The 20,101-nt window shown below is 37.9% G+C and overlaps 1 protein-coding gene and 1 long non-coding RNA gene across 3 annotated transcripts in view; both read left to right on the forward strand.

Annotated features, from left to right (window-relative positions):
• Positions 1-10,581, forward strand: part of LOC136240816 (cryptochrome-2-like) — a 55,724-nt gene extending 45,143 nt beyond the window's left edge. The window contains exons 4-5 of one of the 2 annotated variants that reach the window (XM_066031877.1): positions 7,127-7,210; positions 8,883-10,581. In XM_066031877.1, coding sequence (XP_065887949.1) covers positions 7,150-7,210; positions 8,883-10,471 — 1,650 coding nt within the window. In that variant the 5' untranslated portion in view covers positions 7,127-7,149 and the 3' untranslated portion in view covers positions 10,472-10,581. The remainder of the gene's footprint in view (positions 1-7,126; positions 7,211-8,882) is intronic. The other variant, XM_066031878.1, reaches the window with a different exon arrangement.
• Positions 10,582-15,369: 4,788 nt separating this feature from the next.
• Positions 15,370-19,057, forward strand: LOC136240014 (uncharacterized). The gene is made up of 3 exons (XR_010693625.1): positions 15,370-15,491; positions 18,861-18,888; positions 18,941-19,057. It is a non-coding gene; the product is annotated as an uncharacterized lncRNA (long non-coding RNA).
• The last annotated feature ends 1,044 nt before the right edge of the window (positions 19,058-20,101 follow it).

A 20,101-nucleotide genomic window follows, 5' to 3' on the forward strand; every position in this document is an offset into this window, starting at 1 on the left:
TTTGTGTGGTAGTTACTCATTATACAAAGGTTACATACCCCTGGTTTCGAGGCGGAATCTTTTAGTAAGGCTGAGATTTTGCCATGCGGATTTTAAAAGATTGCATAATCGATCCCTCATGTAAATGACTCACAGTAGTGGTCGCGTGTTTATTATTATTGTGGGCACGCGCTTTGTGCTTCTTGGCCTCATGACTCACTACTGTGAGTCTTGACAGTAGTGGTCGCGTGTTTATTATTATTGTGGGTGCGCGCTTTGTGCTTCTTGGCCTCGTGACTCACTACCGTGAGTCTTGATCACAGTAGTGGTCGCGTGTTTATTATTATTGTGGGCACGCGCTTTGTGCTTCTTGGCCTCGTGACTCACTACTGTGAGTCTTGACAGTAGTGGTCGCGTGTTTATTATTATTGTGGGTGCGCGCTTTGTGCTTCTTGGCCTCGTGACCCACTACCGTGAGTCTTGATACTCACTATAGTGAGTCTTGATAGTGACTCACTACCGTGAGTCTTGATAGTGACTCACTACCGTGAGTCTTGATAGTGACTCACTACTGTGAGTCTTGATCACAGTAGTGGCCGCGTGTTTATTATTATTGTGGGCGCGCGCTTTGTGCTTGGCCTCGCGACTCACTACCGTGAGTCTTGATTAGTCAGTTAGTACTAAGTAGAAAACTAAGTTAAATAAGAGGCTTTAAAATTTTTGTTGCACCTGACCATAAGTGCTTTACGTCGCTCTGTATGCATGTTTGGGCTTGATTATACCAATTCTGCCAAGTCATTGTGAAGGAAAGGTCAGACTGGATTTTAGTGATATTTTTTGAATAATCAATCTTCATGATTTCAACTACACAATACTACCATACTGTATGATAGACACGCAACACACCTTGCAACCAATTTCTCAATGTAGTCTCATCACTGCTATTGATAATCTAACACACACTTATGTAAGTCTAGTTTTGTTCTTGTTTACATCTTTAAGAGGTTGATTGTATGGTACATGTCTCTTTAAAGACTATATGATGGCTATGCAGAAATCTCAAATATTTTACAAATATGAAGATGAACAAAAGGGAAAATTTCAGTTTTGTCTGAAATACACATACTGTTTCCTTTCACTTGATACTTACTAGTGGACCTACACTAATTACAAATAACCACCACATTTTGAGTTGGAAGGTGCTTTCCAAGATGGCTTTAGGTGTATGTTCTATTAGAGTTTTTGCAAAAAAAACATGGGTGATCCTTATTTTGAACCCACTATCGTGGTTCATGATAATATTCTGAAACAGTTTGACTGCTCTATTACAGTATTTCGATCGTACATTTTGTTAACTGCATGTGTGGGTTTTCTGTTACAATTATTTGGTTTTTGGGTCTGTATGTTACAAAAGAATGCAACAAAATTTTAGTTGCTGTTTGTATGTGATTTCCTCAGTAGATGTGACAACAGATTGTACCTGATTTTTATTTATTACAAAACTTGTGTGAGCTGTTCTTCTCCATAGAGCAGATACTATGACAATTTCCCTCATGTACCAGGCAGGTTGTGTTTTCTCATACACACAGAATGACTAAATACGAGACTGTACACTTTGAATTGTATAGTCACCAAAACTATTGTCTAATGGGCTTCAAACTCACTAGGACATTCTACAAATCCATTGTTTGTAGTGTTCTTCTCCTAAGTATTCTTCTACACCTCACAACAACACATGATGGCATCTCCCAATTGACCATGCATATTAAAATCACACATTGTAAATCACTGGATTAAACATAAGAATTGCTTTTGTTTGACATGTACATATTTTAACCCCCCAAACACTATGGCTCATATATACCTCCTCTAGCGCACCTGAGGGATCTAAGCATTGGGTAACAGCATTGCTATTGGTTTACTGACTTAATTATTAAAAGATCATAGAAAGGAAAGTTGATGAAGTTGTAAGTCACTGAATTAAAGTCTTCTCAGAGTTGGCTATGTGTACAGCTACAGAAATATATTGATGGTATTAGCCAGAAACATTTGTGAACTTCAAAACAGATGTGTTTTAAAAATTGTATGTAGAAATGACTCATCGATCAGATTTTGAGCTGCTGATGGCGAATATATATTATGTGAATTTCAAGATGAGACAGGTTTCACACCATAATGAGAACTACACTTGTACTCTCGTTGTGGTCATGACAGGAATGATAGTAGGGATGGGAAATTATCCAATCACTGTGATAATTGCATTTATTTTGTTGGCAATAGTCGACATCGTCTAATTTTAATCATTTAGTGATAATCAAATTTGGCAATTATTGTGTAATAATCGGGATAATCGAGGAGTTTTCAAACAGAATAATCATTCATCTTAGATATTTTTGTTGTTTAGTTGAATATTTTTGTGTTTTTTGTTACAGTGGTTAAGTAGAAAATAATCATGATATCGTGATAATGGCTCATGACAACAATCATATGGCAGAAATGTCAATGCCGCCCATCCCTTAATGACAAAAAATTTTATTGGTATTTCAGCCTTAAATATTGGATAATTGAGGCAGTAGACATGGAGCCTTTAAGATTTATGTGTGTGGAGCCAGTGGTCTACATTTTTTTCCTTTTAGTATGTCCTTAATGGTTCTTATGTAAACACAGCTGGTGCAAACATGCAGTGGTGACTGCATATGTAATCACACCTGCTTATCACAGTACAATTATGTGGAAGGTACAGGTGGGCAAATACAGCACAATTATAAAAGTAAAAAAACAACAGTGACAACACAATTGTACGTAGCCATTGTTCTACAACTATACATAGATTGTATGGACAATTGCTGATTAGTTGAAACAGATTTAATATCTTGACCCTCCCGAGTGTTGTGCACACAAGCATAGATAGTATCGTATTGTGCTTTCTAGTCATCATTTTGGAATATTTATATGGGGTTAACACAGCACTCAGCTTTGTCTCAATTGTCTTGAGCTGTATTAATCTCTCCACGTGCCCCCTTCACGCTGTATTGTCCTTACACACACAATGGTACTTTTATAAGTAATAATTTGATACAGGTCAGCGTACTTTGATATTCACAAGAAGTCAGTGGTACCACAAGCCATTTCTGCTGTAGTATCTAATCTTAAATTGGTCTTAAGATAGCAGCCTTGTTATGTAATAACTGTAGACACAGTGGATTAACAAATTGTAAGTGAAAAAGATCAAGTAGGTAGTGAGGCTAAATACTTTAAGACCTTGATCATGACTGTGCCATAAATTTTCACATAATCAATTGTACAAGGCATAGGGTATAATATTCTAGCTTCCTTGCAATATACCAGGACACACATCCCCTTGTAGCTGCTACACAACTCTATTTGAATGCATACCTGACCAGGTAGCTGAGTGGTGGCTAGCAACAAAAATCCAATGCTTCATCTTATAATTGATAGCTTATACATCAGTGAAGATTCTTCTCCAGCTCCTCTAGAATCCTGTTCAAACATACCAAGATATATAATTGCTGCGTACATATTCAGGAAAGTTTTAAAAACATTGTTGTTGTATTATATGTAACACATCATAGCTTTCTCTCTGACAGCATGCAGTTTTGAGGTCTATTTTAACAGTTAAGAAAAATGCTTTCTCATGCACACTTTGTCCAGCAGAAAAGATAGGGGGCACTGATAGCACATGAAGAGCTGGGTGATCAAGTAAATACACAAAGTACTAAATACTACATGAATGATACTAGCTATGGTATTTCTATGCTACATAATGTATGCAAACTTTTATCACAATGCATACTAAAGAAAGCTAAAGATGGACAAATATGTTGCATTTTAACCTGTAAAGCCTGTTATTCCAGCCTTGTTATTGTAACCTATATAAATAAGCTGAAATAATGTACTGTACTCTTTCTTCTCTAAGTTTTCTTCATATCACACTCACCTTTTGGTAGCCCAATGTGAGCACTCCTGGCATTACTAGTCAAAATTGGAGGGAAACTTAACAGGCAGTTATATCCAGAGAACGTGCATGCCTGCCAACCTAGGAAACAGAAAACCTTGAGACTTGGCCTTGACATCCAGAATGGACTACTGTATCTGCACATTATCATAGGCAGACGCAGCAAGTTGCAACAGCCCCCATACCCATACAGTGGGCAGGTAGGCCACCTTTACCATGCAACACATATACACATGCTCATCTTCATATGGGCATCAATATAGCATTTAAAACATGTTCATGGAATAGCTAGACCTGCAGTAAATGTGTGCACAAGTCTTATTTCACCAGCTAAATGTACTTACTCGGAAGTCACTGTGTTGAAACAGTTACTATTTTATTGCTGTAGTTGTAACACGTGACCGGACCATGGAATGTTCTTGATATAAGCCACTAGGTGCTTATAATATCACGTGATGGCTTAGAGATGTGTCAATTTCATCCTAGAGGCTGAAAGCAAATAAAATACTTCAAACACATAGAACATAGCATTTGTATACCCAGGAAAGCAGGTGCTCTTGTATGAGGTCTCTTGTGCGAAGTGCAAATCAAGCGCTTCAGAGTTGGTACTCTGATCAGAGTTCTGACCACTTAAAATCAACTCCAGATCTTGCTCCAAATGCTCTCCAATGTATTGGTATTAAATAGAAGGCCGAAGGCGAATCCACGCCACAATTCCCGCCTTTATAATCACATGATCTTTCCTAGTTGTACCACAATTACGTACCTGGGGAAATCCCCTGAGAATTTGAAAAAGCTAGGTAAAGCAGGTAAAGAGCATTCTGAGAGCTTTGACTCTGGCCTGAGCTTGAAAGCGAAAGAAATTGTGAGTTTTATGGTGATGATCTGTGAGAATTGGTAGGCTTAACTAAAAATCCATGAGTTTAGGGCTACTGCTTGTGAGACCTTGAGCTTGGTAGTGAAATCGTGAGTCTCACAGTAAATCCATGAGGGATGGCAGGCCTGAACATGTGCATGATCTAGTCTCGTGGTGCTCGACCCTAAAAAGAGGGTCTGGTGAAACTGTGTACAAAAAGTTTGGCGCTGCCGGAATGTTGGAAGCTCCAATCAGATTGCTCAATTTCAAATTGATTATGTAATGCGTACATTTCAAAAGATCCATGGCTAATCATTGAGAAAATGGCCATACAATTCTGTTTTAATGTTGAATAAATAAAGTAGCATCATTAGTTTGGTGATTCTGTAAGCGGATTGGGTGTTGTGACGTAAACAGTGCACTTACTTAACACGTAAATGTCATCCAATAAACATTCCAGAGCTCAAACTTTTTGTACAGTCAGAGACCCTCTTTTTAGGGTAGGGCACCACGAGACTATGCATGATCACGTGAGGCGGCTTTAAAACTTTTAACCGCTGAAGTATTTAGTATTATTATCAATTTTGTCAAAATGACAGGGTCGTACAGAAGGACAAGCCTGCAAACGTACTCCCCACAATTAAACATACATACAGTAACATTAAATGCACACGAATACAATAACTAAGACGAGACAGATAGCTAATAAGTACTGATGTGTGAATTGGTGAAATGCCATTCAAGTCTCTGAGACATAATTGTATCTGGACAACTTGCGCTACAAAGTATAACATACTCACAACACACATATATAATGAATAGACAAAATACAACACCTCACACAATAGCTATTGAGCTGTCGGGAGAAGTGACGCCAATGCACTGAGTGTTTGAATCGCATAGACTTATATGGCGTAGCAACCCTTCAGTACGGACTGGGGGTAACTAAACCAAAAATGAACCAAGACATATACCTAACATATAGGCTATAGCTAGTAGCTACGCTGGTGTCGTGCGATTCGAACTGAACAGTAGAACGTACTTAACTTTGCGGTCAGTCAAAGTCCATGGCCAGTGAAGAATTTGGCGGCAAGCCACAGCGGCTCACGCAGTGATCAAAGCCATTTTAGTGACAAACCCCTCAGACTCGAGAAGAGAATACTTTCTTCAGTTCACGTGATACAGTCGATAAACTATAGGGTGCAACAACTAAGGAGCTTGATAGGGCTATGGTAGCAGAAGACACCTGGCCATCCAAACAAGAGTTTCACACGGGTCTCGCAGCAAACAAATAGCTGTCAAATCACTGAATTGCATCAATGACTGCAGCCATTGTATCTGAAGAAAGGACCGGGAGAAGTGGAAATTAAATTTGATTGTACATAATATGCCAGACTAAATCCACCTCAACAGAAGCCCAAGTCCGGACTGAAAAATGAAGATATACTAAGAATGTTACTATCTCAGTTATTTCATAAATATGTATCCTCTTCAATCATGAATATTGGGCACATCAGTAAACAGACTTATGAAAGTAACTTTGTCATCAAGAGAAGAATAGCTTGTGATCCTGCTGAGTAAGGAATACCCATCTCATGTTAATAAAATGCTTTTAACACCTGACTTGAATCCACAAGAGCAAAAAAGAATAAAGAACTTCGTACTAGACTAGCTGACTCAACAAGGCAGAAAATTACTATCGTATCAAGAATGGCAAAATAATACTGAGAGAGGCTGCTTCTTGAGTTACAAACAGTGAACTTTACCATGGGCCAAACTAGACCATAATCAAGAATGATTACACGGAACAGGTTTGACTGATCCCTGTGTCTCAAAACGCATCATTCCCTTTGAAAAAGTGCATTTGATAACTGATTGGATATGGACAGTAAAAAGCTGTGAACTCTTTAGTGTACTTTGCATTGTCCATTAATTATTACTAATACTAATACTTACTCTACTACTACTACAACTACTAAGGAAAAAGGGGAGTGCCATCTAAAATCAATGCCCTAAAGAGTACCCAATACCTCAGAATCATTCTGGCATTGTTCAACAACAGAAAGTTGCTCAAACAGAAAGAAAACAGCTTTTTCACGCATGCATAGCTCCATGGCCCCTTCTCCAAAGTGCATCATTTTGCATTATTTTATTTATTTATTTATTAATATTTTACAGCATGTATGTAAGTACTGAAAGCCATTGGCAAATCCTGCCAAGGGCTGAATTACACCAACATAAAATTAATTAACTACAAAACTTAAATTACAAAATTAGATAATTAATTAATTACAGAACTGATTGGTTTCTTATAGGAAAAGTGGGACGGGTTAATGTTATGATACTTTGGAGGTTTTGTCATTCTTGCACAGCAACTACAGGGACAGAGGTAGTGGAAGGTATGAACATTGTTGTCGTCGAACTCTTGTAAGAAGTGATCCCATATATAGATGTATAACTCGTGTTTAATAGATTCTGTTTGAGCAGTTAAATCCACTGTAGGTAGAGAGTTCCACAGGCAGGGTATATGGTGAAAATAGAAGTGTTGAGTTAAGTTTGTGGAGCACCTGTGGTGAACCAACTTTGCAGATGAATCAAATCTAGCATCCGATGAGCTAAACTGTAAATAGTTTTAATATTGAAATGTGATGTTGGTGACTTGTATGACTTGATGAAAAATAAGATAGCATTGATTTCATATATATACATCAAAGGTAGCATCTTAAGGGTCACCAAGTGAGACTTGTATGTTGAATGAAAGTCATTAAGAATAAATTTAGTTGCTCTCCTCTGAAATAGCTAGCTGTTCGCCAGGTAGGGTAAGCCACACAGCAAGTTTTATCAAATTTGCAACAGCCATTTGCGAGATATGGTTGTTCAAAGTTTTGATTTAATTTCTTCGTTTTTTCTTATGCTTCGATTTATTTTTGCACACTTAGCAAAAATTGCTATAAAACGCAAGTGTGTGACTCGATTACCTCAATCTTTGGCAAAAATGAAGAGCTTAATAAAGGTGAATTCACGTGCCAAGTTTGCTGTGAATCTGATGGATATCCAAGGAGTTATGAGCGTTTATACACATAAAAAAGATCAAACTTCTGTCATGGCTACAGGTATGAGAATGACTTGAAAATTGGTGTGTATACATTGGCTGATCATCATAGTAGTGCCTTTTGATAGCTTGAATAGTAATAGAATTAATACAGCTATGAAGTTATAAAGCAAAAACCAAACACAAGTGTAGAATCATGTGATCGAGATAATCTAATAGAGTAGTCACCGCAGGGTAAAAATGGTGCACAAAATATTGAGAAAAATATAACTTACCAGAGTTCAAACCAGGGACCTCCGTTATATCTAACACCCACATCCTTAACCACTGAACCACTGCTATCTTGGCTGATTACCTCACTTAATTTCTGTTTTATAAATGAAAATTCTAATTTAAATTTTCATTTGTAATTTCATAGATCTACCTACTAGATTGTTCTAGAACATTCTATTCATGTTCTATTAGAAGTCCTCAAAAATGTGCACTCTATTAGAGTATTACAATAATATCATCAAATATTGAAGTAAATCATGCAATGCAATGCAATACATTTATAATTCTGTCTTCAATAAACATCATTGTGTCTGTATAGATGTATAGCTTACAGAATGTTACATAACAGCATGTGCCATATAAATCATCAAATATGGTATAAACAATTTACCAATTTACAGCCATGTAGTAGGCATGTCCAGAGATATGGCGTTAGAGTACAAACTCTCCTGTACACATGCACTGGCAGCACAAGTATATACTAGTTAGCAACAAGTGTAAACTATTTGGCATCCTTTAGATGATGTAGCATCCTATGGTTTTTAAGTTTAACAGTAGAAGTTGTTAACATCCCATTGTCCTTAGTAGTGGGTTGTAAATGGTGACTATTTGCCACACAGAATCCCATTGTCCTCAACAGTGGGTGGTAAATGGTGACTATTTACCTTCTAAGGGTGAATAATTATGTTATGTAATATTATGTAACCATGATTACATAACATCACATTATTTAACAATTTTTATAGGTGCGCCACTGCATAATCAGAGAATAGGCAGAAGGTCTTCTGTGCTAAATTCAAGGATGACCACCAACCAAGACGTTAGTATTCATTGGTTTAGACTGGACTGCTTGCGACTTCATGACAACCCAGCACTGTTCCATAGCCTCACTGCACAGACAGTTGAGTGTGTATTCATTCTAGATCCATTGTGTTTCAAGGACAGAAACTGTGGTCCTTCAGCAACTGTGTGGCAATTTTTGTTGGAGAGTCTTCAAGATCTTGACAGTAAGCTGCGGAAGAATCCTTACAATTCACGGTTGTTTGTCTTCAAAGGAGAGCCAACAGTAATCCTGCCAAGACTGATCAGACACTGGAAGGCTACCATGCTCACATATCAAGCTTCACAAAGCAGTTATGAGACATTCAAGTATGATAATATCATTGCTAATCTTGCAAGGGCTAATGGAGCTAAAGTGGAATTCCCTTTTGGTCATACCTTGTTCAGTCCTGACACAATGAAACAAACATTTGGAAATACTACTGCTTCTTCTGTTAAAGAATTCATCAGAGCTGTTGGCTCTTTGGTGCCATCCCCTCCTGCTCCACAGCCATCACCTTGTCACATCGTCCATCTATCATCAAATACACCTACTTCAGAATCTATGGAGCCACTGGCTCCAGGAGAAGTGCCAATACCGACCATCGATGAACTTGGGTTTACTGCAGAGGAGACAGTAAGAATGGGATCGTGGATTGGTGGTGAGACACAAGCACTAAGTAGACTGTTGAACTATTTTTGTGAAGATCATGAAGACAAGAACATGTTGAACTGGCTTCTTAGTAAAGAAAGTCTTAGCCCCTACTTCAGGTTTGGCTGCCTCTCTGTACGTCTGTTCTATGCATGGGTGCAGCAGTATACCCCCATTACCAATGAAGGGCACAAGTTTTTCTGCCGTGTCAAGAGAAATCTGTTGTTGAGAGAATACTCTTACCACTTAGCCATGGCCACACCAAACTTTGATAAGCAGAAGGATAATCCACTGTGTTTACCAATCCACTGGGAAAGTGAGAAAGATTTAATTGAAAAGGTTGTTAAAGGTCAAACAGGAATCCCATGGATCGATGCAGTCATGATACAGATCACTAAAGAAGGTTGGGCACATTACCTAGCTCGCAAGTGTGTTACCTGTTTTCTAACACGTGGCTGTCTCTGGCAATCATGGGAGTGTGGTAAGGCTATCTTTAGCAAGTACCTTCTAGATTATGAAGACCCAATTTGTGTCAGGTGCTGCATAGAGGACGCCTGCGCTGGCTTCATATCAGGCAAGATTGAGTCATTTAGCCCGTGTAAATTTGGTCAGTTGATGGACCCAGAATGTATCTACATTACTACCTACTTGCCAGTATTAAAAAACTTTCCACCTGAGTACATTCATGAACCATGGACTGCACCAAGGCCAATACAAGAAGAAGCAGGATGCATCATTGGAGCAGATTACCCAAACCCCATTGTCGATGTGGAAGAGAAAGAACACATAAGTAAAGAACGGTTAAAGGACTTTTTTGTCAGCTTAGCAAATAGTATGACCCCATCATCACCAAACATTTCATGAATATCTATAATGTATAATGTATGTAAGAGTTCAGTTTTTAATCATCAAGTTTTCCTTTAATTTATGTCATATCATTATCATTGGTGTTGTAAACATGTATTGTTTTTGTGTGCCTGTATTATTCACTTTGTGTGCTGTGCTATATTACTCATTAAAAAGTAAAGTACTAATTCAATGTTTTATCACATCATTCTAATCAACTCACCCTAAAAATAAAGTCGTCAAAGCTAAGTTGACTGATTTGATTATCACAGAACAAATACATAATAATTAATTAAGCAAGTGTCTTCTTTGCTACAAGTCAGTCAACTGAGTAAACAGAAGCTATATGTACAAGAAATGCAGAACTTGGATTGTAGTTGCAGCAAGTTCAGTATTTGGTGTACATGTCATCCAGCCTGCACACAGAGTTTCCTGTGAAACAAGCTAGGATGAGGTTTAACTGAACACATGCCACTAGAGACCACAGAGCACTTGTAGTATACGTTCACAGGCTTACTATTACAAAATATTATGAAATAGAGTGTGAGTAATGGCTAGCAGTTTGCCTATGTATACATGTGTGTACCACTTGCCTTGATGACAGTTTTTAAAAGCCAAGCCACAAAGCTTTTGTCAACATCAAACTAGACGGCAAGGGTGGCATGCACGCACACACCGTACATGCACACACACACCGTACATGCACACACACACACACACGTACGCAGTACTTTGTTTGGACACAAAGGACTTCTTTAGAGGCACACCGATGATATAAAATCCCATACCCCTGATATCTAGCCATGTTAATTTTATCAAGGCTACATCCACTCTCTCCTGTGCTTCAATGGAAGCCATTAGTGTTGATTTAAGGAATGCCCACTGATGCCAACCCATATAATTAACTTCTAAGATTTTTTAATCTTCTGCTCAGCATCCATGTTACAGAATGTTACATAACAGCATGCCATATAAATCATCAAATATGGTATAAACAATTTACCAATTTACAGCCTACATTAAGACATTAGGTGATAAAATTGCACACATTTTTCTGATTACATACATCCTTTAGATGATGTAGCTAATTAAGTAGTATGGTGTATGTGTTAATAAAATGAAGCAATGGTGTTAACCATAATTTAACACAGTGTGTCCACTGCTCAAAACATTGTAAGTACCATTAGTACAATGAACAAGTCAGGTATAGTAAATAATATAACAATTATACGTACAGTACGTAGCTAGGCATCGGTGTATAGTTTCAAGTTTACATACAGTAATGCACATACATACATATATGTGTGTGCATGTGCGTGCGTGCGTGCGTGTGAGTGAGTGAGTGTGAGTGAGTGAGCCAGTGAAACCAGACAAGCTCAACAATGGGTTTATCAAAGAATAGGAGTGGCTTTTACAGCACACTATGTATATAGTTTACTGAGTTATACGTAATTCACCACAACGTAAACATTTCTGTACCTTTCATCAGGCTATGCAGCAAGCACGTGACTTGCTGAATTAATGTGAATATCCCCTTAATTATTTTATACTAGAAATGTTTTGTACTAAGAAATAATTGAGGCTGTAACTACGTATGTAATATTATATGCAGGTGCCCTCATTAATTTTTAGACTGTCCACAAATACTGTACATTATCAGACTATGGTGTAGTTACATATTAATAGTTACATATTAATACTACCTTAATGTCGCTTATCTTTTGGTTCATGAATTTAGTCACTGATCTCCATGAGGTCACTGTCGTCATTGTGACAAGCCCACTTCTCATTGCCTTGGCTCTGGCATACATCACCCAGCTACAGATGAATGCAGCAAATTGAGTGGAACAGTTCAATCAGTGACCGCACACATTGGCAGTATTGTACATGTGGTACACAGAAATACACATGTATGTAACACTGATACACCATACATTTACTTAATGCATGTATCCAAGATCCACTCTCGATGTGCACGTGCACGCACACACACACACACACACACCAACATTGAACAGACCCGGATTTTACCCGGTTTAAATAAAAGTGAGGCGTGCGCCAAGAGCTATGTTTTGAGTGCTGACTAGCGCGTTAAGCACAAGGATGTCTATACTTAATAATGATGTTAATCAATGGGCATGATTCCACGTATAAGTCTGCAGAAAGCAAGATACATTTCCTGCAAGTGGGTGTGGCTTTGTGCATACCTAACACACCATAATTAAAAACAGTATGACACATTCCGGATATAAAGTGGGCATGGCTCATGAAAGAAGCTGGCCTAGACCATATCTCGTACAACAACAACAATCAATTAGTGGGCATGGCTCCACATAAGCCAGCAGACAGCTATGAGCATGGTTCACCAATAAATGGGCGTGGCTCACAAAAGAAGCTGGGTTGCATCAGGATTTGACTATGACGCATTTATACACATCCGTACCATCCAACTAATTAATTTGCTTCACATGTGATCCAATCCGGGTCAGACCCGAATAATTTTTAAAGCAGGTCAGACCCAGGTGATCCTGACAAAATGTGACCTGGTTGACCCAACCCGGTTTCAATGCTGGTCCTTACCAATCACCATTTGAGTTTGCCACACTATAGGACAGCTCTTAAAAACCAGGTTTGAGCAATGCTGATGCCTTAGTACATATATGTCAGTGTAGTTACCAGTGCCCACTGATGGTGTTAGCCTTATATTGCCTGATGTGTGGCTGGTCACATACACATAAGGAAGAAGATTAGTATTACAAATTTATTTATTCATTTATTTATTAAGGCTTTACAGCTCAAGTGCTGAAAGTCTGTAGGACACCTGGCCAAAAAGATATTATATTAAATGCGTTTGAAAAGGTGCAGAAAGGAGAAAAAAATCCGTGACTGGACCTGGGAAACCTCGAACCTGCAGCCATCCGAATTATGCTCAAATGCCTACAGGAGTCTGCCAGGCAGTCAGGATGTTTTCTCCATCAATTTCATTTATTTGTATCCATAGGAACTCTAGAGAGTGACTTATTATCTAAAAGTACCCCATGTAGAACCAAATAGACATTAGTTTATTTGTGACCATCTCAGCAAAAACCCGAGTTGTTCGCACACCTTTCAAATTTTTTTATTTTATTTTCACAGCATTATCTACAGTGTCCAAGGAATGGATCACCAAAGTTTCAGCCTTCTGTGGTGAGTAGTTTTGGAATTATAGTACTAGACAGTAGGAAGAGCAAGATAATTGATTTGTACAGCGGCTATACTGAAAATAACTACAGACGTTTACATTTGCAGCCATAACTTCCGTTTGCATTAGTCTACAATGTTGCAATTTGGCTTAAAATGTTCACCATGGATTAGCAAATCAGCCAAGGTAGCATATGGGCCTGAAGGTGATTTAGTTGAAGAAATGACGACCATCTTGCTTACGTTTACCGCATCATAAACAAACACATGTGACATGCACACCACTGGGGCTACAGAAATGAAACAAAGATTTTCAAACTCTCTGTGAGCCGGCAAATAAGATGGCATATAGTTTTAATCAATTTGAATCTTTCTTCTTTGAGTAACGGCCTGATAAAAATTTGTGTATTTTTCTTTGTAGTATGCATAATTTTACGAACTTTTTTAAAATTTCGATTCTCTCAATACGCATGGTTGTGCAAACAAATCGGGTTTTTGCTGAGACGGTCGGCTTTAATTGAAGAAAATTATTCAATATAGGAGGCCAGTGTTTATAAAATATAAAAGCCCAGACTTTTATCTCTTTCCTAGCATTCTTCTGCAAACAAATACTGTAAGCCAGATAATTTTCGAAGGGTTTCTATTTTCACATGCCTTTTTCTTCAAAAATAAATTTCTAAATCCCTCATACGTGACAAGTTTTGATATGCTTAGACAAAAAAGGGTAACTAAACGAAAAAAACCACAAAACTCAACCTGGGCTCGAACCCTGGACTACTGGAACTGTAGGCAGTGTGCTAACTACTGTGCTACTGCTGCTAGCTACCCTACTTTTCTACCTTATAAATGTTACTTGCGTAGTAGTCTCACTATATATTGTAAGAAGAATGTAACCTAAAGGTGAAGAAGAAACCAAAGCTGAACCCGAGCCTAACCCTAATGCTAATGTTACTTTTCGTGTCCCCTAAAGTCGAATGCTTGGGGAAACTACTAGATGCATCCCCTAAAGTCGAATGCTCGAGGAAACTACTAGACACGAAAATAAAAACCTTTCGGTTCAGTAACCACTTCCTTTTAAAATTATGGTGTGTTAGGTATGCGTAAAGCCACACCTACTTGCAGGAAACGTATTTTGCTTTTTACAAACTTACGTGGAATCATGCCCACTAACTACCATCACTAAATATAGACACCCTCATGCTTAACGCGCTAGTCGGCGCTCAAAACGTAGCAGTTGGTGCACGCCTCACTTTAAATCAATCCAGATCCCATCCGGGTCAAATCCGGGTCTGACCCGGATTGCTATCAGGGTCCATATCAAAACATATGCATGGGATTTGTCAAATCAAGCATTTTCAGGTGGTCAACATTAAAAGTTTTCAAACACTGGGTTAAACCTTTAAAAATTAAGAATTATGCATTAAATAAATCTAATATCTGTTTAATATCTTTTTTGAAACCCCAACTTGGTAAAACAGGCTGATCATAAAATCTCATCATTCCTTGTCATTTGTTGTCCAATGCAAAATACATGTATTTTACACTACATACAAAAACACTAATTTACAACCTTTAACTCACAAAATCTCTACAGCACACCATACAATAAAAGAAAGCCCTTGAATTTCTCTATCCAATTCCGACCGTACAAATAGGAAAATGTCGCCATAGTGACAGTTATTTACTGCTAATGATGACATAATACGCGCTCCATACATTAACCTATTGGAAAATATAATTATCTCGCCCGGAAAATCCCAATTTACAAGTTAATTGTTATCCTCAACTAAATTCGCTAAATTTGGTATCATTCTACGCAGCGAAGGATAAGACTCCGACCGTACAAATTGTTAAACAGGTTAGTTTATAGAAATATGTTTAAAAACACGTGTTTTTACGGGCATTCTGAACACGTAAATTTCGCGGTACAAGGCTCCTTTTTAGCTTCCACTTCGTTACTACACAAAGAACTTGCACATGAATCGAATCGCCTTTCATCAAGGAATCTGATAAACCAAACTTCGTGTTTGTCAACCAAAGTACGCGGAAGTTATGGCGCCTTGTTTACAGGACTGTTATTTTATACGAAACGGGCGTAACCCATTCGGAAATCCGGAATATCTTACACAAGTTTTGATATGCAGCGGGTCATCCAGGTCTACAGTAGTGACCCAGTTTCAATGCTGTTAGCTATAGTTTACTAAATACCACTAATAAGTAGTAGCTTATTCAGTGATTGTAATACAAGATCGAGATACTCTAATAGAGCAGTCAACCACTTTAATAGAACAATCACTCTAATAGAACAGTCACATTTATTTAAAAGCTGTATTTAACTACTCCAATTTTATTTACAAACCATAGTGCGATCTAGAAAATTTCATTAAATTTTGGGGGGCAAGCCTCTCAGACCCCCATGAATAACATCCATGCTCCATGCAATGTGTAAATTTTTCATTGTCTTAAAGCACTCTTTGGCCCCTTCTGAGAGAGCTCTCAACCATATTCACTGTGACATTCCAATACATTTAGACACAGATGGTATAATTACAGTAGTAGTAGTGGTAGAGATATTTTGTCAGACGTCATCCATATAGCTGGTCTTGAGCTTGAATTTGCTGTCTAAAAAAAAAATTCTGGGGGGCATGCCCCCAGACCCCCTAGTTTCCCTGGTGTAATCCTGCATCACATCATACACCTTTCCTTCTAAAAGAGCCTACCCAGATAAAAGTCTGGCTATGGCTCTGAACTAAATTGTAAACTCATCTCTGGTTTTGAGGCTTCTTACTGCTCCATAAATTTGGCCTAATTCAGCTACATGTATTCTTCTATAATTTTGAAAACAACTCTTTGTCCACTCTACCATCCCAGAATCCACCTATCCACCTGGTTGGAGTTCATCTAATACATTCAACCTCATGAAAAAACTACCAGTATATGCTCTGCCAGTTAAGAAATGCTTTAGATTTAACCCATTGACAAGGTACTGTACAACAGGCATTGATTGTGTATTGAATGGCATATTCATTGTTGCTATACTCAATCCCTTCAGTTTTTTTTAAAATCTTAATCCCTCCTAGATGGTTAATAAATTGGATTGGCTGATTAAAGCAATTTACTAAGTCCATTACAGGTAGAGTAGGTGATGCAATTGGTCAATTTTCACATACATGAATACAGTATAGTGGATTACATGGGCTGGCATTTGTAACAACAAACTTATCATCCCTTAATTCCCTTTATGAGATTAGCTAATAGCCGCTTTGCCACTATATATATAGCATTAGCTACCTAAAAACAAACAAACAAAAAACACATTTTTGTTAGTTGTTATGGTTGGTTGTGATGGTGAATGGTGAACATTGAGATCTCAACTGTACTGCCTCTCAGAAAACATGCTCAAATCAGTAAGCACATAAAACTGATCAATGTATTTTAGTGTAAGGTAGCTAAATAAAAATTTGGTGAAATTAAAGTTGAAATGGCTTCACTACCTTTCACTCTTGAAGTCTTGGTTTTAGGGATAATTAAACTTGAGATGGCTTCCCTACTTTACAAGTACACAAAAAAATTGGAATTTTCAACTAGAGTAGAGACCATAGCACATCGATAAAAAGTACTGAAACAAGCTGGAGTAGTGCATGATATTAAATAGTAAAACAATAAGAAGTGGTATATCCCTACTGTGCTAAGCCATCAGGTGCTACCGCCAAATCAACACTTTTTGCTGTCAGCAAAGATGAATGGGACACAAAGGAGGAACTGGTAAGCAGGAGCGGATTTAGGATGGGGGGGGCTTAGTCCCCCCTTTTTCTCTCTAAGTTAGTATGTGGCCAACAAAACCCTAAATCTTGTAGCTATGTGTATCAAAAGCAGACTTATTTCAGGAACTATGCACCACTACCAACACAAATAATGTCTATGTAACTATACCTATTGTTCAACTCTGTTCCAGGAGAGTATATATAGCTTCTTTTTCCTCAAGAGTTCTTCCAAAAACACCTGGTTTCAATTGTGGGTTGCATCTCCAGTTACAAAAGTTTTAATTGTGGATTTTGTTTTATTCAGATAATTAGTAGTGTTTTCCACTATGGCTATAAGAGTTGATTAGTGTGGTTTTTATACATTATATGATTCAAAAAGTGTTAGTTGGTTTAATTGGTTAGAGATATCAGCTTCAGTATAATATGCAGCTACCAGCCAACTCAGCCATTTAGCAAACTGTAGCAACTATAGCATATTCACCCACCTTTGTCTATGAATGTAAAATCTGTATCAGTTACTTTCTGATATGAGGGTTATGGTGCTGGCATTTGTAGCTAGCCTATAGTTCAGTCTTCAGCAGAGTAGCTAATATCTACTAGTACCCTTCACTGCATTCTGCTTTTCAGTGCACTTCGTTGGTGTTATGGCTAACAAAGTGTCACTATATAGGCTAAGGAGCATACATGCATACTAATAATTGTGACGTTCAACACCACCTACTACTTAGCTATAGCTACATGTGGTGTGCGGAGCACACCAATGTAGTCATTATTCCAAATAGCTAATTTGACCATGGATACTACATGAATCTTACCACTAGGGCCTTGTGAAATTCTTCTAATGTCTGGCTAGTTACCTATGTTCTTATCCAGCTTAGCCCCCCCTTTCAAAAAATCCTAGATCTGCCACTGAGTAAGTCCATGAAGAATGCATTATACATACTGCCGTGGCAGTACGTCAAAAGGCACCTCTCGGGTTGAAGCAACATCGAACAGTGAAAAAATCAAGCCCGTAGCCTTAGCTGTTATCGAGTTACGCTTGTCTGAAGGCATCAGTCAGTCAGTAGAAAATTTTGTTAAATAATTTTTTTTACCGTGACAAAAATTCTGTAGCGACTTGTTGAAAGCATTTCGGGTTGATCTGAAATTTGGGATTAGTTTTACCTAACCAACACTGCCTCATCATCATCAGGGAAAATTGAGGCTGGTTTTTGGGTGATGTTATTTTTATGGGCTGCACCTACTCCTTTGTGGTCCCTACTATACAGTACTATCGTACTGTATATTTATGATTGTTAAAAACAACTGCATGAGAAAAAGGGTTCCTGCAATAAATAGTACTTGACCAAAACTTTATTTATACAAAGCAAAAAAAAATGTGTTGTAATTAATAGTCATACTATGATACCACTGCTTTTTTGTTACTATAACCTACATAATTTTAGTTTGTTAACTTTTCATAGAGTATCTTGATCTACCTGCTTGTCTTGAGTGAGCTACAAACTAGATTAAAAGGCATGGTTTCCATGTCTTACTTCTACAGCAAATGTGGTTGATTGCAGCTAGATCAGTAAGAGTGATGACCATCATGCTCTGTCATTTATGGGTGTGGTGGCATGTCCTGATCACTGAAAGGCAAGGCAGACTCTTTTTGGAACCAGAAAAGGCACATGCCACAGGTGAGTTTGTTATTGTGGCCCTCTAGCTTTGCAACTGCATTCAGGCAGGCTGGTTGCAGATCTGTAAAATTAATCAGATCACATGTGATATTTCTATGACGATTTTTAAACAGCAGCATTTTGGTGGGCTCCTTAGGGGGAACCCTACTACTGTACTGATTGGTTTACATTACCAAACAGTCAGATACAAAGTATTACTACGACTGTCCTATATTGTTTGCTTACTGAGTGAAGACTGGCTTGGATGTTTAAATACAATATGAACTCATATTTACAATAGTAACATTGCCTCTGCTTACAATCATTTGAGCTATGTAACTATGGAGACCAACATCGTGATATACTCAGACAAAATCATTACACAGACATTCATATATAGATTGTATATACATTAAATGTGTATACAATCTATGTACGAATGTGTAATCAAGTACAACATGCAAGTGTGAGGTTTAGGAGGAAATATATAACACAAACTTTGAAGGTGCATTTCTCAAAGATATGGCTGGACAGATTTAGTCCAAATTTGGAATGGAAAGTATCACCACTATCACTACAAAAATTAGTTATGGGCAAGCTATGAATGTATAATGATTCTAAATTAAATACACACTTGCCTAACACATGTCCCCACAGTTTCCTTGGTCATGCAACATATCATGTGCCATGATCATCAGCTATCACAAGTATATAGCACTTTAAACATTTATTTGCACATGTATCATTTTCACACCTCTGAGCCACCCGGGCTACATTCACAATGTGGCCCAGTTGGCTACTTAGCATGGGCAACATTCAGCAACTGGGCAGCGATTATAATGACATTAAAGCCGAAATCAATTGTGGGGATTGATTAATACTCACATGATTAGTATGCACGACTTGGATTTGGCTGTGAAAACCACTCAGATGGAAAGTGTATTGTTATCCTCACTATCGTATGAGTTGAACAATTTTGGGCTAAGGTGAGAACTAGTGCTATAAGCGTTTTTGCACATTTTCAAATGCAGACCACACCCACATTA

This window comes from Dysidea avara, chromosome 12 (genome assembly GCF_963678975.1).
Source record: "Dysidea avara chromosome 12, odDysAvar1.4, whole genome shotgun sequence".
Classification (NCBI taxonomy): Eukaryota; Metazoa; Porifera; class Demospongiae; order Dictyoceratida; family Dysideidae; genus Dysidea; species Dysidea avara.